Source organism: Atheta coriaria, unplaced genomic scaffold (genome assembly GCF_025399875.1).
Source record: "Atheta coriaria isolate IRGN ID8LTWV9N9 unplaced genomic scaffold, Caltech_Dcor_3.1 hic_scaffold_2_pilon, whole genome shotgun sequence".
NCBI classification, from domain to species: Eukaryota; Metazoa; Arthropoda; class Insecta; order Coleoptera; family Staphylinidae; genus Dalotia; species Dalotia coriaria.
This window is the reverse complement of record NW_027045444.1, coordinates 5,009,372-5,029,179: the sequence shown is the minus strand read 5'-3', so window position 1 is coordinate 5,029,179 and position 19,808 is coordinate 5,009,372. Positions and strand designations below refer to the sequence as shown.

Below are 19,808 nucleotides of genomic sequence, written 5' to 3'. Positions count from 1 at the left end.
ATTGTAACTTGGTCAATATTGCATCAAATTTAATGATATTGGTATCATTTGATAGATAATTTATTTGGCTTTAAGATGATAGTAAAAATATGCATAATTAAGACACATTTCTAGGTTATATTCATTATAATATACAAAAAACATAAATTTTTCAATGAAACATCTTCAATCAACTTTACACTCTTATAACTCCATCAATATTTGATCAAATTTCTTGATATTAATGTCATGTGATAGATAATTTAATTCTCTACAAGATTGGTCCATCTCCTCAAAGTTTCAATTTGTTATTACACAGATAAATTGACTTTGACCATAACCAAAGCATTTTCACTAGGTTATGTTATTCCCCAACTTTAAACCCTTCTAAAACCCCACAGAATGTTCCCATGGTACTCAAATTTATGTCATTTCATAGGTAATTTATTAATTAACAATCCCCAATTACATAATCATAAAAAAACATTTCATTTTCAACGAGAAATCATCAAAAATTACAAAATTTACAAAACAATCAGGTTATATTTAGTAAAATACAAATTCTATGTTACCATTCTGTGTCTTTATTGCTGGTTACAATCATTTTACACCCAAGCCATGCCATAATGACCGCCATAATAATATTTCCTCTTCGTGTGCTTACTGGCCGCAACAGAACCAGAATCTTCTTCACTTTTAGCTGCAGGTCCTTCTCCACTATCTAGCTCAAAAGATTCAGAATCTGCACGTGTTGAATAGTGCGTATCGGGACGTTGCTTGCGATGTTTCCTTTTATCAGAAAATCCATCTTTTCGATGGGCCAGACATCCAACGACGATAATTATTAAGATAATAATCAGTTTCAGCTGCATTTTGTAAGGAAATTACTCAAATGCGGTCGCGGTGCCAATTCCTGCTGTTTTATACACGGGGACATGGCTTCCAAGTGGACAAAATGGCCGATTGTGCGTCAATCATTTGTATACAATTGTTATTGTCAATTATGAAGGTTTAATCGACCAAAAGTAATTATAAACTAAAGATTGGTAGTTTTTAAACAAAGAAATAGTTGTAAAAGTTGTTAAACAATCAAAAACTTAGAAAAACAAACAAATATTGATAATCTGTCAAAAATTTAACAATATTTCTCTAAATATCTTAAAAAACAACCTAAAACACATTTAAATCTTTAAATAAATAATTAATTTAATTATTACAACATTAAATCATTATCTAATCAAAGTTTTTAATTAATAATTTGAATTTAAAGCGTTTTTATTAAGTTTTGCGTTTTGACAGTTGCGCTTCAAGGTCGCGTCAAGGTTATACCACACAGCCACACAGCGTTCGTGCCGACTGCGTGCAGCGTTCGGAAAAGCGATAAACCCAGCACTTTATCACCTATCATTCCATATCGCAGCCACCCTCAGATAACAGCAATGAGCGAATTGGTCTGGGGCATCAAGAACGGCGACCTCGAGCAGGTGAAAGACATTGTCGAGAAAAAGGTGAGCCGAACACACAAAAAACACAAACAAAACGCCGACCGTAACAGTCATATATACACACACCCACAGCGCGTGCAAACTATTACGAAGCATGATAAGCAGCCTATAAATGCATTAAAAATTTGCATGGTTTCCATGGTGAATTTCGCGCAAAGTGGTTAATTATGCATGGAATAAACAAAGATGCTGTTTGATGCGATGACGTTTGACATTTCCGACGCCGTCAGCTGTTATACACTTCCACTAAACACCGCTAGACGGCGTTAGCGTAGCTAAATTATATACAGTGTATTTATTTATATTTCAAAGTGTTTATTGTTTGTTTAAGGCTGTAAATGTCAATCAGGAGATTGACGGACGTCCACCGATACTCTACGCGGCTGATTACGGTCAAAAAGCGGTGATTGAGTACTTGATAACAGCCGGAGCCAATGTAAATGTACGTATTACAGATTCCTGTAATATATGTGTGTTTATTTATGTGAGTTTTATGATTTACAGTCAAAAGACAAGCATGGAATCACGGCTATACTGGCTGCTATATGGGAAGGACACAAGGAGTGTGTAAAATTATTGATTGAGAAGGTATTTAATGAAATATTAACAAATCATGATGATTTTTATATAAATTTGTGTGTTTAGGGTGCTTGTAAAGATGGCGTTGCGCCCGACGGCACAAGTTACATGGACTCAGCGGAAAACAGCGAGATTAAAGCGATGCTTGCCTAAACTAACCTCAAAAACGTACTTTTAATTAAGATTATAAACGCTAGGCGCTAGGTTAAGGCGAAGAAGAAGAAACGAACAAGCGAGTATTATATCTAGACTAGAAATTACGATATAAGATGTATAAAACGAACTTGTCTCCGTCTTTGCGCAAGCACAACGAAACGAAAAAAAAAAACACTAAAAATTAAATGGTTTGACTTGCGTGCCAAACGTGTAAGTTTTCAGCGTGAAATCAATTCGATTCGACGCGCGCATAAACGTTGAGTGTGTATTTTTGATTTGCGAATGTAAGCATGTCTGTGGTCGAGTATTTTTTAACGGCGACAATTTCTATAATAATAATAAAAAAACACGCAGACGATTGTTTTTTAGTTGCGCCAATGAAATTGTATTATTTTGTTGCGCGTTGTGATTAATATTATTTGACTAACAAGCGCATGCGGAGTGCGGACGCTTGTGTTTATGTGCGCTAAGTAACAACGAGACGCAAATTCGGCAATTATTGCGCACGCTGGCGATAATCATAAATCACGGGCGAAAAAAATAACGAGTGAAACAATGGCGAATGGTGTCGTTTCCGCGATGCGCGGCATTAAACACTCGCGATAACTGCGATTCACACATCGGCGCGAAATTGATTCGCAACGCGGCATTTGCGATTTAATCGATGACTTTTGACCCACGCCTCTGCGCCAAGAAGATTACACGCATGATGTAATCCCGTCAACTTTCAACTTTGCTCCTTTTTTTATATATGTGTGTGTGATTTTTATTTTGTGATGTTTTGAATGCAGCGAATTTAATATGATTGATTGCCGGTGGGTTGCTTGTTAAATCACTGCTACATATTTCATTGTTAAAATGAATGTTGCTCGTATTTTAACAAGCCAATTATATTCGAAGTTGGCCGGCGATAATTTTCCGCACAATTTGTGCGGCCATCTTGTCGCTAATGGCTGCCCATCCGGACTAATCGTGCATTGTGTCAGGAATGAATTTATGCGGATGGTGCGCTGGGGAGATGGTCAGAGTCAGTGTTAGCGATGGCGAGAAAGGGCGAGTTAAGATGGACGATGCTGTTCGTGCCGGTGGTGATGCTGCTGGCCATGGCGGAGGGACGCGCCATTATGTCATCAGCGGGTGGGATCTGCGCGCAAGACATGAATATGCATGTCATTGATGGATTTTTTGAGCAATACCATCATGATCCGTTTATTATGATGCTGAGGAAGCCTTTGTATTGTCTGGCGGAGTTTTATCAGATGATTATGATGTATTCAGCGCAGCATCAGCAACATCAACAGGCTGCGCAGATTAGTGATATGGGTATGCAGAGTTCGGAGATGCAGATTGCGCAAGCGCATCAGCAGCAGATGGCTGCTGCGCAGGCTGCGGAGATGGCTATGGCGCATCATCATCAACAGCAACAACAGCAACAACAGCAATCTGCGGAGATGCAAATGGCGCATATGCAACAACAACAGCAGCAACAGCAAATGGCCGCTGCTGAAATGGCGCAGCATCATCATCACCATCATCAAGCTGCTGATTTTGGTATGGGTCATCAATATGGTGGTATGCAGTTTGAGACGCAGCAAGCACAGATAGCACAGGCTGCTGCTGCGGCTGCGCAGTATGAAGCAGCGCATTCTGCGGAGATTGCTATGGCGCATCATCATCAACAGCAACAACAACAGCAAATGGCCGCTGCTGCGCAGTATGAAGCTGCGCATTCTGCGGAAATGCAAATGGCGCACCATCATCAGCAACAACAGCAAATGGCTGCGGCTGCGCAGTTTGAACAACAGCAATCTGCTGAAATGGCCGCGCATCATCATTTCCAGCAACAGCAGCAACAACAACAACAGATGGCGGCTGCTGCGCAGTATGAAGCCGCACATTCTGCGGAAATGCAAATGGCGCAACATCACCATCATCAACAACAGCAGCAACAGCAAATGGCTGCGGCTGCGCAGTTTGAAGCTCAACAGCAGCAATCTGCTGAGATAGCTATGGCACACCATCATCAACAACAACAGCAACAGCAAATGGCGGCTGCTGCGCAATTTGAAGCTCAACAATCTGCTGAAATGCAGATGGCGCACCATCATCACCAACAACAGCAAATGGCGGCGGCTGCGCATCAATCCGCTGAAATGGCTCATCATCATCACTTCCAACAACAACAACAACAACAACAACAAATGTCCGCGGCTGCTGAATTTGAAGCAGCGCAACAACACTCTGCTGAAATAGGAATGGGTTACCAGCAACATCATCAACAGGCAGCCGCGGCTGATTTTGGTATGGCGCATCAACACCAAGCGCAGTACGAACAACAACACTCTATGGAAATGCAAATGGCGGCCGCGGCAGCTGCGCAACACTCGGCTGAGATGCAGATGGCACACCATCATCAACAACAGCAACAGCAAATGGCTGCCGCGTCACACCAGCACTCTCATCAACAGATGGGTGGGATCAGTGCAGGAGGGTTTGAATCATCAGCTGGTATGGGTATGGGTAGTATGAATACTGGTATGGCACATCATCATGTTGGAGGGGGTATGGCTTCCGGAGGGTATGGAGGTATGGCCACTGGTGGAAGTTTTGAGGCTGGTGGTATGGGTATGGCTTCTGGAGGTTTTGAAACTGGAGGTATGGGTATGACTTCCGGTGGGTATGGAGGTATGGCTGCTGGTGGCAGTTTTGAAGCTGGTGGTATGGGTATGGCTTCCGGAGGTTTTGAAACTGGAGGTATGGGTATGTCCCATGGTCACATGGGAGGAGGTATGGCTTCTGGAGGGTATGGAGGTATGGCCGGAGGAAGTTTTGAAGCTGGTGGTATGGGAATGGCTTCCGGAGGTTTTGAAACTGGTGGTATGGGTATGGCTTCCGGTGGATACGAAACTGGAGGTATGGGCATGTCCCATGGTCACATGGGAGGAGGTATGGCTTCTGGAGGGTATGGAGGTATGGCCGGAGGAAGTTTTGAGGCTGGTGGTATGGGAATGGCTTCCGGTGGTTTTGAAACAGGAGGTATGGGCATGTCCCATGGTCATATGGGAGGAGGTATGGCTTCCGGAGGTTATGGAGGATATGAATCTGCTGGTATGGGCATGGCTTCCGGTGGAATGGCTTCCGGAGGAGGAATGGGAATGGCTTCCGGTGGAGGTATGATCGCCGCCGCAGGTCACCAATCCCAAGCAGCAATGTCCGCCTCCTCCTCGGAAGTAGCCCACCATCACGGCCCATCCGGGATGAGTTTCCATGCATCCAACGAAGACTTCGCCCATGAAGCCTCCTCGCATCAATTCGAGGTATTCCACGAATCCCCATCCCTGGAACACCATCAATTCTCCCGCAACGCTGAAATCGCCGCCGGGCATGAACACCACGTGGACGAAATGGGCGTCGAGTGCATCCCTGTGACCCATCACGACCACCACCATGCACACCACGACCATCATGATGCCGCCATGGCACACGATCACCATGTCGCCGTCTACTAACCTACCAAACCCACTTAACCTATAATTTAATTATTCTAAAATATATTTATCACCCGCACGCTTCTACCTGTTAACCCTTTGCAAGTTTTAATCAGTCGAGGTGATAATAATTCAATTGCGCCTCGGGCAATAAAATGTATTATATTTAATGCAAAAGCATAATAAAATATATTTCTGATTAAATCATTTGAAGCAAGAAATTACGCGTCGAATGATAAGAGATAAAATTTACGACGAGGTGGGTGGCCACCAGTATGCTTGAGACATGTATAAATACCCGGCATACCATCAAGATCACCATCAACGAGCACTCCTTCAAAAAACACAATGGGATCATCCACAATTGTCGCCCTCGTCTGCCTAGCGGCCGTAGCACAAAGTACATCACATCATCTACAACAACACCCTCTAGAACAACATAACCTACCATCAAATCTGTTTCAGTTGCCTCGGCGCAGTTCTACTACCCCTACTACTACCCCTACTACTACCGTAAGGCAATGCAGATACGGGTGAACAACCCAAATTACTATGGTCATCAAGGTGGTCAGGTAAACAACTGGGCGGCTGATTTAGGTTATGATGTCAACAACGCCAACTACATGGGAGAAGGAGGTGGTCAGGTGAACAACATGGCCCGTAAAGCATTTGCTTACCGCGTTAACAACCCCAACTACTATGGTAACCGAGGTGGTCAGGTGAACAACTGGGCTGCTGATTTAGGTTATGATGTCAACAACGCCAACTACATGGGAGAAGGAGGTGGTCAGGTCAACAACATGGCCCGCAAGGCTTTCTTCTACAGAGTAAACAACCCTAACTATTACGGTCACAATGGTGGTCAAGTCAACAACTGGGCAGCGGACCTTTCCTACGATGTCAACAACGCTGATTACTTCGGGTCTCGTGGTGGTCAAGTCAACAAAATGGCACGTAAAGCATTCGCTTACCGCGTTAACAACCCCAACTACTATGGTAACCGAGGTGGTCAGGTGAACAACTGGGCTGCTGATTTAGGTTATGATGTCAACAACGCCAACTACATGGGAGGAGGAGGTGGTCAGGTCAACAACATGGCCCGCAAGGCTTTCCTCTACAGAGTAAACAACCCTAACTATTACGGTCACAATGGTGGTCAAGTCAACAACTGGGCAGCGGACCTTTCATACGATGTCAACAACGCTGATTACATGGGTGCTAACGGTGGTCAGGTCAACAACATGGCACGTAAAGCATTTGCCAACCACGCTAATGATTTAGGTTATGATATCAACAACGCCAACTAAATGGGAGAAAATGATGGTTAGGTCAACAATATCGCTTGAATGTTATGATATTATGTTATAATATATTATGTAAACTCATCGTTAAATGAATGAATAGAGATGCTTACAAAACAAAAGGTTGACGTTTGAATGCGTAATCTTCGATACGTGGGTGAATAATGTTGATTACATCCGCTGTAACAATGCATGGTGGATACGCTTATAATAAACAATTGTTGTTTTGTATTAAAATCAAGAATAATCAATACCTCGGCCTGAGTTTTATTGAATTTTCGTAGTGATAAAGTTAAAAATGTTAATTTAAGGTTAACAAGTGAGGTTATGCGTCAACACCCAATGTGTCATCAATTATTAACAGATAAAACATGCATCATTTAAGGTTATGAAATAGTTTGACACTTTCACAGTGTTAATATTTATGGTCGGATTTCATTGTGATGCTGGTCATGCATGCCGAAAGTTAATTACTCGCTGCGCTGAGGATAATTAATGACCCATTGTGTGAATTCGTTGTCGTAGCCGGAAGCAAACCGTAAACATTCAATCGCTCCGGATTATGTTTCATAAGTAGTTTATCATTCGAACACTGCACAAGTGAATATGGTTCCTCAGGCGGCCATTTTGTGTGCTCTTGTTGCACTTACACAAGCAGCATATTGTGGTACATCTCCTAACTCAATTAATTTTGAGGTTATTTTATATTATATCTTTTAGTTCATCGTCCTAAATATTTAATAACAGCAATGAGGTTCACCCTTGGTGGATATCATGGTAGTCTTGAAATAGGCAGTGATTACCCCATGGGACACATGCATGGTATACCGAGTGTTGCGCAATTGAGATCTGTGTTGAATGTGCCTGATGAGACCAAACATCAACTACAGATGATTACCAAGGATATTCTGGAGACGTTTGGGTTGTATGAGCCGTTTAGGAAGCAGACCAAGGCTATGGTGGTGAATAATCCGGTGTATTATGGTAATGGGAGTGGGATGGTTAATTATCATAAGAATTTGTATGATAAGAAGAAGGATGTGCCGGAATCTACGCAGACGAGTTATTATAAGTGGCAGGGGCTCAATAGCACGGATAATGATACCATGGATAATTGGGCAGGGGTTGTGACTGATGCACATATACCTTGAAATGATAATTGAATGATATTGCTATGAATAAATATATATTGATTACAATCATTTTTGTTTTTTTTTATTTTCCGTTTTTTTGGTTTTTTGAGGTTATTTTGAGGTTAAAAGTGTTTTTTATGGTTTTATTGAGGTTATGTTGTTGGTTATGTATAATTACACACTGGAACTAATCTGATTATGTCCAATTATGATTTACATGTGTTTTTGCATGTCATTTGAGGTTATTTTACGCTTTTTTCCTCAATTTTCTGCATAATAATCAATTAGTTTCGTAAAATTTACTTAAAACTCGTGTTTTGTGCGTGATAACTTCATTGCTAATTATGGTTTCCGTTAAGACTGTGTCCGCCATCTTGTTGGTGTTGTTGGTAGCGGTTTACATTGAAGATTCCGAAGGTTTCTTTCATCATTGGAAGTGTTATCATCGTCATCATCGTCATCATCGTTATACCACAACTCCAACAACTACAACAACAACAACTACCCCTACCACTACAACAACTACTACTACTACTACCACTACTACAGCAACAACACCAAGACCTACCACCACAACAACTTACCCTACTTACCCTACCACAACTACAACTACTACAACTACAACTCGAAGACCCAGAACTACAACTACAACTACAAGACCCACAACCACAACTAAACCTACACCTAAACCCATTACAACTATTAATGTAACTATCAACAAACCTTTAAAGCCTTTGCACATCTTTATAACCTTCACCATCCCTATAAATGGTCTTAAGCTATTTATCCTCCTTGGATCAAACCAAACCCTTCCTATGCTTACAGAACCTACTCTACAACCTTTTATTAACCTTTTGAGGGTACCACATATGACCTACCATCAATTAAAACTAATCATCCGTCAAATATTAGAACTACTTGGGTTGTACCGAGGTGAACCCAAAGAAATCACCTTCAACAACCCTATATTCTGTGATGGTATGCCCAAGATAACAGATGGTACCCCTATGTTACCATCAACATCACCTACACCTCTAATACCTTCCACATCTCCAATACCTTTTATACCTCCAACATCTTCCACATCTCCAACTCCTTTCATACCTCCAACAGCTTCCACATCTCCAACACCTTCCACACTTTTCATACCTTCCGAACCTTACACACCTTTCATACCTCCAACACCTCCAACATATCAATTCCCTGTATACAAACAAACAAAATCACCTAAATATCAAACTTATGACCCAAATCCATACAAAGGCATTCCACAATGGATCGATTATGATTACAATAATGGTCATAATGATAATATGGGTGATTTGCACTTATGGGGTGGTTACCACCATAAAGAAGACATGAAACATAACCACAAACACCACAAGTTTGGTTATGGTGATAGAAATGTCATAACTATACAATCCTAACCTAAAAACATGCAATAAACTGATTAAATATGATTTATTTGTTTGATTTTATGCCTGGACATGATTACCATAGTTTATTCATTGTAGAAAATAAACAATTGAGCTGTAAAACAAAAATAATGTGTTTTTGTACACATAACCTATAAAAATAAACTCTCACTGATTAAACTTGTATTTTCCCAGTGATAAACTTCGCCCACGCACAATGACACCATGCAAATCAATTTATTTTCTTTATATGCTTTTTATATAATGTAATTTTGCATTAAATCAATTAAGATATCATTAATTAAATAATTACTGGTTAATTACAAAATAATCCGGAAAATTAATGAATTAAAGCGTTTATTTTGTGAAATAAAACAAGCATACATTGTTTAACAACATTCAATCGCTGTTTGTACTTGAAACAAGATGGTTACCACCGCCGCCATTTTGTTTGCCGTCGTGTGCATGTCTAACTGTGTTGTAGGTTTTGATTCTACACCAGGATGGCCAAAGACTACACTTGCGTTGTATAATTTCAACGTGGGAGTGTTTCAAGGTTTCGTCAACGTGGGAACCGATTATCCACTCGAGCTGTCAAAACTTCTAGATGTCAAAACCCAAGAGAAACTCGCTGCGTTCCTAAGTCTGGCTGTCAACAGTGAGAATCAATTAAAAATGGTAACAAATGTCATCATGGAGTTGTTTGGACTGTATCCTAACTTCAATCAGCTTGATAAGATTGTATTGAATAATGCTTCATTTTGTTTAAATGTCTAATTGATACACCGACGCCATTTTAATAAAAAAAAAGCATGTTTTCGGTAAATGTTTGCGTGTTTTTCACTGATTGCGACAATGTGTCAACGTTAACGGCGTGAAATAAGCTTGTCGACCAATTATATGGTTCTATGACGCATGATAAATCGAGTTAATAGCCCAATTTTGGTCAAACGAATCCAATAACCGGTTTGTAACGACCCAAACGTGTATAAATTGCCAGCTTGAGCTTAGATGTTTGTCACACTGGTAGTCAAGATGTCTGCAACCACAACAACACCTTCTACTGTTGGCAACAAGATGTTTTCCATATTGGTGGTGCTCATAGGGTTGGTGGTACCTGGAGTGAGGGTGCAGCAACTCCCATGGGATTATATGAATCCCGCGATCAACCCGCTTTGCTACCCGCCTTACGGAGATGGTTGGGGAGGAGGTTGGGGTGGAGGAGGAAATGGAAATGGATATCCAAATGGTTGGGGAGGTGGTGGTAATGGTGGTGGTGGTTGGGGTGGAGGTTATGAGTTCCCCAATTACCCTATCCGGAAACCTGAAGGAGTTTGTAAGTTATTTAGGGTTATTATGTGTTTGGGGTGGGTTTTGAGGTGTTTGTTTTGATAGATACCATCTGTTTGGATTCGAGGCATTTCTACGAGTTAGGGGAATATGCTGCCTACCTAGAGGATAAACTCCTGCAGCAGTTCTTCCGTCCTACTAATCCTTATTTACCTAGGATTCGTATTACTATGCAGGATCCGGTGGGTCCGGGTTATTATAATTCTGACCTTTATGATCCTGATTATAATATTGGACTTGATAGTGGATGGGGCGGTGGTTGGGGTGGTGGAGCTGGTAGTGGATGGGGTGGTGGATGGGATCATGGAGCTGGTAGTGGATGGGGCAGTGGATGGGGTGGTGGATCTGGTAACGGATGGGGCAGTGGTTGGGGCGGTGGAGCTGGTAGTGGTTGGGGCAGTGGATGGGATCATGGAGCTGGTAGTGGATGGGGTGGTGGATCTGGTAATGGATGGGGTGGTGGAGCTGGTAGTGGTTGGGGTGGTGGATGGGATCATGGAGCTGGTAGTGGATGGGGCAGTGGATGGGGTGATGGATCTGGTAACGGATGGGGTGGTGGAGCTGGCAGTGGTTGGGGTGGTGGATGGGATCATGGAGCTGGTAATGGATGGGGCAGCGGATGGGGCGGTGGTTCTGGTAACGGATGGGGCAGTGGATCTGGAAATGGTTGGGGCGGTGGAATGGATGGTTATTGGAGTGGTTATTATCCAGACAATGGATATGGCAACGTGGGTAATTGGGGAGTGTCTCAACCGTGGAATTTCGGCACCTTGGAAGCACGTCCATCTGATCAATGGCCCAGAATCTACCGACCTCCCATACTGTCCGTGTCAAACCCCGCGCTTGGCCGTCCTACCAATATACAAATCACTGCAAATGGTGAGGGTAGAGCTCCTGGTAAACATGCCCCAATAGGCACCTCCAAAAACGGACGTCCTTCCTACCCTGGAATGCAAGATGGTCTTGGGAATGGATACCTAAAAGCTGATGGTTCCGTAGGCATGGGAAGTGAATTCTACGGGAAGAGTTCACTGAGTACAGATGGGGCTTTACGTACTCAGTCATCAAGTGTGGTCAACGCACCAAATCCCAAAAATCACAAGTATGGCCTCTTTTCACAAATGGTGTAATAAATAACAATATCCTAACCTCAAATATACATTCCTCTAGTGATGCATAATTACCTTTGGAGGTTATGTCGCGATTGCAATTGAATTGCAGAAAGAATAAAATTCAATAATAAAATCAAATGCATTTTGTGTGATGAGCATCATAGCTGCTTGTGATTGTTTCGGCGCGAAACAATAACCCATCAGAATGATTACTCTCAACACTCGTCAAATCAATGTCTTAATGTCGGCGTGAAATTGACGAATTACAAACGGCTTTCAATATTTGCCCAAAAAAGTCGCGATCGATTCCGACATAATATCGATAATGAAGCATGCTGAATCAGCGCAATAACGACCAACAATCAAATCGGGTATAAATAGATAGAAAGGATGCAAGACGAGTCATCCATTTTGTTTTTCGGTAGCTGTCAACATGGCTACACGTGTGTCAATTCTACATTTGCTCCTGTTACTATGGGGGGCGACTGTTGTTCATGGGGAACCAATGTTACAAGTTGGGATGGGTCAAGCCCAAACCCAAACCCAATCACCTGCGTTTGGTATGGGTGGTATGGGTGGTGGCATGGGTGGTATGGGTGGTTTTGGTAGTATGGTACAAGGAAGTCATCAGATTGGTATGCAGACCCAACCACCTCCAATGATGGCCCCTGTTACTCCACCCATGATAACTGGTGGTGGTGGTGGGGGTTTTGGTCATATTGGTTCACAAATGGGCTCCCAGTTCGTGCAACAATATCCAGCGATACAACCTCCGATAATGGGTGGGGGTATTAATCAGATAGGAATGGGAGGTAGTATGGGTATAGCAGGAGGTGGTATGGGTATAGGAGGAGGTGGTATGGGAGGTGGGATGTTTGGTGGTATACCTCCTGAATGTCTCCCTCAGTTTTATCCACCTCCAACCATGCCTCCACCTTCCTTACCCCCATTTATCCCACCTAGTTTTATACCTCCTACTCCTTCTCTTACACCTTTCCCACCTCCACCCCCGACGTTCCTACCCCCACCACCTTCATTCCTACCTCCACCCCCATCGTTTATACCACCATCGATGGCACCACCACCATCAATGGCACCACCACGTTAGTATTCATATTCATTACCATAACCAACATAACCTCATTAATATTTTGATGGTTTTTTAACCTCCAGCGGTCATCGTGTGCTTCGACACAAGATACCTACAACTCATGAGTCCTGAATTCGAGATGACCCTGATGCAGTTCCTACAATCACCACCACCGGGTCTCCCACCATTGACGTTAACCCCCATGGGTGGTATGGATATGAGTATGAGTATGATGTATGGTCAGCAGCATATGGAAGATGAATACGCACCGTACACGTATATGGACACCTCGACGGATGCAGACAGTGGTGAGAACCGGAAGCAGTTCCTACCACCAATGAGTGGTGGTGGGGGTTACGGGGGGTCAATGAGCGCGAGCGATATGAGTGCGCAAGCCAGTATGGCGGCTAGTCATCAATCCATGATAGGATATGGTGGGTATGGAAGTGGGTATGGAAGTGGGTATGGTGGTAGTGGTATTGACTGGGCATCATTAGTTGGAGGAGCAGGAGGAGGGTATGGAGGGGGAATGGGTGGGGGCATGATAGGTTATGGAGGGGGGATGAGTCCAGTGGGAGGTTTCGGAGGAGGAATGGGAGGTTACCCAGGATCATTGGGTGCTCCCATTGGAGGTTTTGGACCAGGAATGGGTGGTAGCCTAGGAGGTTTCGGAGGAGGAATGGGAGGTTACCCTGGCGCTTTGGGTACTCCCATTGCAGGTTTCGGACCAGGAATGGGTGGTAGCCTGGGAGGTTTCGGAGGAGGAATGGGAGGTTACCCAGGAGCGTTAGGTGTTCCCTTGGGAGGTTTCACAGGAGGAATGGGTGGTAGCTATGGAGGTTATGGTGGAGGAATGAGTACAGTAGGTGGTGCAGGTGATTTTATGATGCCTTATAGTCCTTATACTTCCTACCAATATAAGAAATAAATAAGTTGCAGTGTTATCAGAAGCATAAAATATATTATGTCAGCATCGAAAATTGCTATTTATTGTTTTACCAACCTTTGTACCAACTTCAAAACTTGACAAAACATGCGTTTTGCTTAATTTTAGGTTAGAATTTTGTTTTATAAGCATAAAACAAGTTCTGTTGGTGTTTTAGGATAGATTTTGAGGTTATAAGTTGATTTATACATGTTTTCATTCAAATATATCCGTAAATGTTCGATTGTGAGTTGTAGCATGAACCTAACCTCAAAGAAATGCTTGAAACTTGAATATCTGTGTAATAAACATGAATTTGATCCTGAAATCCACAGGGTTTGTGAATTTTGGGTAATTATAACCTTAAAATATAATATATCAATTGTAACATAAACCTAACCTCAATTAAATGCTTGAAACTTGATTTTTTTCGTAATTAACATGAATTTCCTCCTCAAATCAAAGAAGTTATGTTATTTTGTGCAATTTATCTTACAAAAAATCCCAGTTTGATCAATCAACCAAATATAACTTTAAATATTAGATTGTGAGTTGTATCATGAACCTAACCTCAAAGAAATGCTTGAAACTTGAATATCTGTGTAATTAACATGAATTTGATCATCAAATCAACAGGGTTTGTGAATTTTGTGTAATTTTATCTAAAAATCAGCCTGAGTTTGATCAATCAACCAATTATAACCTTAAAATATAGTATATCAGTTGTAACATAAACCTAACCTCAATTAAATGCTTGAAACTTGATTTTTTTCGTAATTAACATGAATTTCCTCCTCAAATCAAAGAAGTTATGTTATTTTGTGCAATTTATCTTACAAAACAATCCCAGTTTGATCAATCAACCAAATATAACTTTAAATATTAGATTGTGAGTTGTATCATGAACCTAACCTCAAATAAATGCTTGAAACTTGATTATCTCAGTAATTAATAAGAATTTCCTCTTCAAATCAACAAGATTTCTGAATTTTCTGCCATTTATTCTAAAAATTCAGCCTCAGATTGATCAATCAACCAAACATAATTTAGTTATATTTAGTTTATGAGTTGTAACATGAACCTAACCTCAAATAAATGCTTGAAACTTGAATATCTGAGTAATTAATAAGAATTTCCTCTTCGAATCAACAAGATTTCTGAATTTTCTGCCATTTATTCTAAAAAATCAACCTCAGATTGATCAATCAACAAACATAACCTTAAATTTTAGATTGTGAGTTGTATCATGAACCTAACCTCAAACAAATCCTTAAAACTAGAATATCTCTGTAATTAATAAGAATTTTCTCTTCAAATCAACTATATTTCTGAATTTTCTGCCATTTATTCTAAAAAAATCAGTCTCAGATTGATCAATCAACCAAACATAACCTTAAAATTTAGTTTAAGAGTTGTAACATGAACCTAACCTCAAACAAATCCTTAAAACTTGAATATCTCAGTAATTAATAAGAATATCCTCCTGAAATCAACAGGATAACTTCATTTTCTGCAACTCCACCTAAAAACCGCCCCAGTTTGATCAATCAAACAATAACCAATAAAATAAATTGCAAATATTGTTCGCACAAAACTGAAATATAATAATACCAATTGCAGTAATGCGATTTATGATTGCCTACTGTGAACACATCAAGATACAAATAAACGCCAAGAATGTCCTGCCCAAAAAAGTCGATTCCAATTCCAAGAATAAATCTCTGTACAAGCGTCCGCAAATGAAAGCAATAACGCATGGCAATCAAAACAGCGCTATAAAAAGATACAATCCAATCTGCAGCGGCATCCATTTCGCAGTGTTGGTGGCCATGATGTCGACGGCGCAACGCAACATGCTGGGCATATTGACAATATTATTGTCAGTCATCATTCAACGCGTGCAGCCAATTCTGCAACCACAAATGCCAATTCAAGGAGGTGTGGGTGGGGGTGGTATGATCAATGGGGGCTTCTTCAATCACCATCAACAGGGATTTATGCAACCAGGCATGCAACCGGGATTCATGCAACCAGGAATGCAACCAGGCGGATTCCTTCCACCAGGTATACCACCATATTGCTTTGTACAACCGCAACTTCCACCAATGATGCAACCACCACCAAGCCAAGGTAAGTATTATCTGATAGGAGTTGTTTTCAGAACAATTGACTGACGTAAAATATTGAAGGTTTTAATGTACTGTTTAGCTCTTAGCATGATGGTGTGTCTGGATACCAGGTACCTCTCGATGATGAACCCACAATTTGAAGCGATGTTGATGCAATTCTACCATTCACCACCACCTGGCTTACCACGTCTTTCCATCACCATGGGACCACCACAGGGCGGAATTGGTGTGATTAACAGAATGGATACCTCCACAGGTGACGATGATGATTCCGAGGATGATAGTGATTATTACAAGCGGAAGAACTTTCAATTGGGTGGGGATCAAGCAGGGTTTGATATTGGGTTCCGGAGGGGGATTGAGTTAGCCCCACCGGTGAATAACATACCAAGTGATGAATATCAAGATGATGATGATGATGATGGTATTGAAAGGAAGATGTTGTTGGATGACTCACCTCCTGACCCAAAACAACCTCAAACCTCTAATCCACATACTTTTGAATCACTTTACAAACAACAACAACTTCATCAGCAGCAGATGCAACAACAACAACAAAAACGAAGGTTTTTCATTACTGATTTACAACAACAACCACCACCTACTATGATATCTTCTAATGGTCCTGGTGCTTCCCCCCCTCCTGGTGCCTATAATGGTGCAATGAACATGCGCAGATTACTCTCGCCATATGATCCCAGGTTAGGTTAACATAACCTCAATCTATTTGAATGTTTGAATTTTTGAATATTTACCTTTGCAATGTCTATGATACTATAATATATTATATCAGCATCCCACAATTTATTCAATCGCTTTATTTGGCGCTAATCCATTTCGCGATTGACCAGAATAATATAAACAATTTGTGTCGCAATATTCCGCCCGTTGCCATTTCGATCGAATCCAATCATCTCGAAATGGGCATCTTATCAATATTACAAACCGAAAGTATATAAGCTACAAGATGGAATCATAACAATGTGAGCTTGACAAAATGGCGGCGAGTATTAATCAGTTACTGATTGTCGTTGTTGTTATCGTTGGGTTATCACAGCAGATTTATCTGGGTGGTGATCCGAGTGAGTTTTTATTTCATTGCGGTATGTAATTGTGTGTGTAATTGTTTGAATGATTATAGATGGAGAATGCTTGTATTTGTGTTACGATGATGAGTGTGAAGCTATGTTGGTTGCCTATGAAATTGATGGCGGTTGTTATGTAAGATTGGAAGGCGGAGATTATACCAGCGCGAAATTACAAAGTGAGTGTTTATATGATCAATAAGTGAGTTAAGATTACATTGTTTCCGATTGTAGAGTTTAATGTGAGTGGAGATTATCAGGATGGGGAAGCTTTGGTGATTTTTGGTGATTATGAAGGAGAATTTGAGGTTACAATTCAGAAAATCATAAATCGGACAGGTGATGTTTTTAAAATCAATTTACCGCGAACTGCGCATGTGTATATACAATATATATACATCAAATTAAAGGTGGTGAAATTATCTTTCATTTGATGTATTGCTCATTAAAATCTATTTATTATTAACGGAGATATGACGTTTTGAAAATATTTTTACAAAATTTAGTTTATAGTTACTTATTCATTAATAATTATTTGTTTAAAATAGAACAAGATAAAGAAAAACGTGAAAACCGTACAGAAGCCTTCCGGAATCGTAAATCCCATCGAAAAAGTAAGTTTACATTCGTATTTGTTTAAATAATTAATAAATAAACTAAAATTTTATTTTTTCAATATTTTAGGCGGTATTGTTGAAACTTTGAAGCGGAAAGCTGTCCAACACAGTAAATAACACCAAAAATAATATATTTGTTTATTTATATGTTTATTTATTTAATTTTAGAACGAAGACATGCAACACCTGATGAAATAAAGCAAAGTTTCAGAAAAGGATTAAGCGATTGGAGAAAAATCAAACGAGGTGCGAAAATGTTAAAGAACGAGATGAACGCGGAGGATTTCCACGCGGAAGCAGAAAGTGTAGATGTGGATCCCTGTCCAATCTTGTAAATTGTTATACAAAGCAGATACTATGGAATAAAAATGTCAATAAAGATTTACGAAATTATATTTTATTATTTATCGATTTGTCGTAATAAAACAATTTTTAAAGCTGCGTAATTGTAATATAAAACCGGTTTTATTAATTAATTGTTTATATTTAATGTAGTAGAAAATAAAAATATTTTTTTAATTAAAATCCGTGTATAAATAATAAAGATACGAGCGATTAATAATGATACACATAAAAATGTTGGAGAAAAAAAATGACACTAATTGTTTATTTGTGGATTATAACAAAACTAATTAACGGAATTTGTTTATTTTTTCACTGGATGATAGATAAATTAATTGGCTTTATGTTACCATTAATTTTGTTGTAAAAATCTGTTTTTGTTTAAAAGTTATAATGATTTTTGTAAATTATAATTTTTATGATTTGTAAAAACGTAAAATGAACTTTAAACTCTTGTAAAAACTAAACAAATAATGATTCTATTACCAACTAATCATAATCTTATGAAGAATTAAATTATCTTTAATTTGACATAAAACTTAATCAAATCGAATAAAAACCACCAAAGTTATTAACAATTTATTTAAAAAAACGCAATACAATCAAATCCCCATTTTAAATTGCGATTCCACCAAAACGAGCGCCTGTATCAACTTCCTACCTTCACCAAACAATAAACAATTTAACTAGGTTTAATATGATACCAAATTTATAAAAATCCGTCCACAATTACGCCCGCCAGCCTCAAAAAACTAAAACAAATCAAACCTTGCATTCTCTTAATAACACCACCACCCAAACAACACTAATTTGGTTGTACAGCGACCCACTTAAGATAGTTAATACCCTTATTACACCGATATTCATCCAATCGTATCGTTTAAATGACCCAATAAACAAAATATAAATGCGTGTTATCGGCATGCGTGCCCATTTCGAGTAAAAACCAATTTCGGCGTAAAATCAGCCACAACCACCGCGCATAAAAAGCGCCCTCAATATCCAACAACTTCATTGCGTCAACAACACTCCAACAACCAACAAGATGAAGTGCCTGGTATTCCTAACCTTACTTTCTTTAAACATCAACATGCGTATGCAGGGCGCAGCCGCAGCTGGCTGTGGACGCCCGCATGAATTCGACGTGGAAGAAGAAGAACCTAACCTCGAACAAAACACACAACAAGACAACCGCAAACAACTCCGCAAAGCAGACCTGTCAGACTCCTCTTATTCTCTAGAAGAAACAACATCAGAGGATTCAATTTCAAGCAGCGAGAAAGAATTCATCAATGCGGACAACAACGGGAAGTTCCGATACTTCAAACACAAAGATGGCGACTCCCCTGAAGAGGTCCTCGTGTGTCTAAGCAGTCGCCATCTATCGGCCATCGCTGGAGCTGAAACCAATGACGTGATTCTGGACATAATCGCCAATCCACCGTTTAGTGTACAATCACAGACGAAATAAATAAATCGCTGATTGCGTTTTGCATTTAATTAAACATGCTGTAACCTAACCTGAAATTGACCAAAGCGGCGATGCGTGATTGAAGTCGACTTTAATGGTATTGACCATGTTTGAAGGCGAAACAATCTCGG

General features: G+C 40.3%; 9 protein-coding genes across 11 annotated transcripts; all 9 read left to right on the top strand.

Annotated features, from left to right (window-relative positions):
* Positions 1–1,290: 1,290 nt before the first annotated feature.
* Positions 1,291–2,574, top strand: LOC135800397 (myotrophin). The gene is made up of 4 exons (XM_065313628.1): positions 1,291–1,487; positions 1,816–1,926; positions 1,989–2,072; positions 2,130–2,574. Exons 1-4 carry the CDS (start codon positions 1,419–1,421, stop codon positions 2,214–2,216), a joined length of 351 nt encoding a protein of 116 aa, XP_065169700.1. The 5' UTR covers positions 1,291–1,418; the 3' UTR covers positions 2,217–2,574.
* A 629-nt stretch (positions 2,575–3,203) lies between these two features.
* On the top strand, positions 3,204–5,911 carry LOC135800364 (homeotic protein female sterile-like). Its single transcript, XM_065313585.1, has one exon. It carries the CDS (start codon positions 3,260–3,262, stop codon positions 5,726–5,728), a length of 2,469 nt encoding a protein of 822 aa, XP_065169657.1. The 5' UTR covers positions 3,204–3,259; the 3' UTR covers positions 5,729–5,911.
* A 59-nt stretch (positions 5,912–5,970) lies between these two features.
* On the top strand, positions 5,971–7,130 carry LOC135800372 (uncharacterized). Its single transcript, XM_065313598.1, has 2 exons — positions 5,971–6,107; positions 6,173–7,130. The coding sequence occupies exons 1-2, from the start codon at positions 6,056–6,058 to the stop codon at positions 7,012–7,014; spliced, it is 894 nt and encodes a 297-aa protein (XP_065169670.1). The 5' UTR covers positions 5,971–6,055; the 3' UTR covers positions 7,015–7,130.
* Positions 7,131–7,492: 362 nt separating this feature from the next.
* On the top strand, positions 7,493–8,207 carry LOC135800382 (uncharacterized). 2 transcript variants are annotated; one of them, XM_065313617.1, is made up of 2 exons: positions 7,493–7,672; positions 7,729–8,207. In XM_065313617.1, the coding sequence occupies exons 1-2, from the start codon at positions 7,615–7,617 to the stop codon at positions 8,157–8,159; spliced, it is 489 nt and encodes a 162-aa protein (XP_065169689.1). In that variant the 5' UTR covers positions 7,493–7,614; the 3' UTR covers positions 8,160–8,207. The 2 variants fall into 2 exon arrangements, with proteins under 2 accessions (XP_065169689.1, XP_065169681.1); XM_065313609.1 differs by having other exon boundaries at positions 7,525–7,675.
* A 278-nt stretch (positions 8,208–8,485) lies between these two features.
* On the top strand, positions 8,486–9,568 carry LOC135803351 (uncharacterized). Its single transcript, XM_065316945.1, has one exon. The coding sequence runs from the start codon at positions 8,486–8,488 to the stop codon at positions 9,566–9,568; it is 1,083 nt and encodes a 360-aa protein (XP_065173017.1).
* Positions 9,569–10,590: 1,022 nt separating this feature from the next.
* On the top strand, positions 10,591–12,156 carry LOC135803225 (uncharacterized). The gene is made up of 2 exons (XM_065316807.1): positions 10,591–10,892; positions 10,952–12,156. Exons 1-2 carry the CDS (start codon positions 10,592–10,594, stop codon positions 12,034–12,036), a joined length of 1,386 nt encoding a protein of 461 aa, XP_065172879.1. The 5' UTR covers position 10,591; the 3' UTR covers positions 12,037–12,156.
* Positions 12,157–12,416: 260 nt separating this feature from the next.
* On the top strand, positions 12,417–14,088 carry LOC135803224 (uncharacterized). Its single transcript, XM_065316806.1, has 2 exons — positions 12,417–13,121; positions 13,192–14,088. The coding sequence occupies exons 1-2, from the start codon at positions 12,452–12,454 to the stop codon at positions 14,034–14,036; spliced, it is 1,515 nt and encodes a 504-aa protein (XP_065172878.1). The 5' UTR covers positions 12,417–12,451; the 3' UTR covers positions 14,037–14,088.
* A 1,766-nt stretch (positions 14,089–15,854) lies between these two features.
* LOC135803226 (uncharacterized) lies at positions 15,855–16,969 on the top strand. Of its 2 annotated transcripts, none has more exons than XM_065316809.1 (2): positions 15,855–16,097; positions 16,242–16,969. In XM_065316809.1, the coding sequence occupies exons 1-2, from the start codon at positions 15,863–15,865 to the stop codon at positions 16,871–16,873; spliced, it is 867 nt and encodes a 288-aa protein (XP_065172881.1). In that variant the 5' UTR covers positions 15,855–15,862; the 3' UTR covers positions 16,874–16,969. The 2 variants fall into 2 exon arrangements, with proteins under 2 accessions (XP_065172881.1, XP_065172880.1); XM_065316808.1 differs by having other exon boundaries at positions 15,855–16,163.
* Positions 16,970–17,118: 149 nt separating this feature from the next.
* On the top strand, positions 17,119–18,257 carry LOC135801791 (uncharacterized). Its single transcript, XM_065315311.1, has 6 exons — positions 17,119–17,244; positions 17,304–17,426; positions 17,482–17,586; positions 17,796–17,861; positions 17,932–17,973; positions 18,033–18,257. The coding sequence occupies exons 1-6, from the start codon at positions 17,160–17,162 to the stop codon at positions 18,197–18,199; spliced, it is 588 nt and encodes a 195-aa protein (XP_065171383.1). The 5' UTR covers positions 17,119–17,159; the 3' UTR covers positions 18,200–18,257.
* The last annotated feature ends 1,551 nt before the right edge of the window (positions 18,258–19,808 follow it).

Bases quoted from the DNA above. Each gene is read 5' to 3' on its own strand.
- LOC135803226 (XM_065316808.1), top strand. From the start codon at position 15,863: ATGATGTCGACGGCGCAACGCAACATGCTGGGCATATTGACAATATTA. The intron at 16,164-16,241 runs GTAAGTATTATC...TGTACTGTTTAG, and splicing joins GCAACCACCACCAAGCCAAG to CTCTTAGCATGATGGTGTGT.
- LOC135800397 (XM_065313628.1), top strand. From the start codon at position 1,419: ATGAGCGAATTGGTCTGGGGCATCAAGAACGGCGACCTCGAGCAGGTG. The intron at 1,488-1,815 runs GTGAGCCGAACA...TGTTTGTTTAAG, and splicing joins AAGACATTGTCGAGAAAAAG to GCTGTAAATGTCAATCAGGA. The intron at 1,927-1,988 runs GTACGTATTACA...TATGATTTACAG, and splicing joins CAGCCGGAGCCAATGTAAAT to TCAAAAGACAAGCATGGAAT.
- LOC135801791 (XM_065315311.1), top strand. From the start codon at position 17,160: ATGGCGGCGAGTATTAATCAGTTACTGATTGTCGTTGTTGTTATCGTT. The intron at 17,587-17,795 runs GTGATGTTTTTA...TGTTTAAAATAG, and splicing joins GAAAATCATAAATCGGACAG to AACAAGATAAAGAAAAACGT. The intron at 17,974-18,032 runs GTAAATAACACC...ATTTAATTTTAG, and splicing joins GCGGAAAGCTGTCCAACACA to AACGAAGACATGCAACACCT.
- LOC135800382 (XM_065313609.1), top strand. From the start codon at position 7,615: ATGGTTCCTCAGGCGGCCATTTTGTGTGCTCTTGTTGCACTTACACAA. The intron at 7,676-7,728 runs GTACATCTCCTA...TATATCTTTTAG, and splicing joins TACACAAGCAGCATATTGTG to TTCATCGTCCTAAATATTTA.
- LOC135803224 (XM_065316806.1), top strand. From the start codon at position 12,452: ATGGCTACACGTGTGTCAATTCTACATTTGCTCCTGTTACTATGGGGG. The intron at 13,122-13,191 runs GTTAGTATTCAT...TTTAACCTCCAG, and splicing joins ACCATCAATGGCACCACCAC to CGGTCATCGTGTGCTTCGAC.
- LOC135803225 (XM_065316807.1), top strand. From the start codon at position 10,592: ATGTCTGCAACCACAACAACACCTTCTACTGTTGGCAACAAGATGTTT. The intron at 10,893-10,951 runs GTAAGTTATTTA...TTGTTTTGATAG, and splicing joins CCGGAAACCTGAAGGAGTTT to ATACCATCTGTTTGGATTCG.
- LOC135800364 (XM_065313585.1), top strand. From the start codon at position 3,260: ATGGCGAGAAAGGGCGAGTTAAGATGGACGATGCTGTTCGTGCCGGTG.
- LOC135803351 (XM_065316945.1), top strand. From the start codon at position 8,486: ATGGTTTCCGTTAAGACTGTGTCCGCCATCTTGTTGGTGTTGTTGGTA.
- LOC135800372 (XM_065313598.1), top strand. From the start codon at position 6,056: ATGGGATCATCCACAATTGTCGCCCTCGTCTGCCTAGCGGCCGTAGCA. The intron at 6,108-6,172 runs GTACATCACATC...AATCTGTTTCAG, and splicing joins CCTAGCGGCCGTAGCACAAA to TTGCCTCGGCGCAGTTCTAC.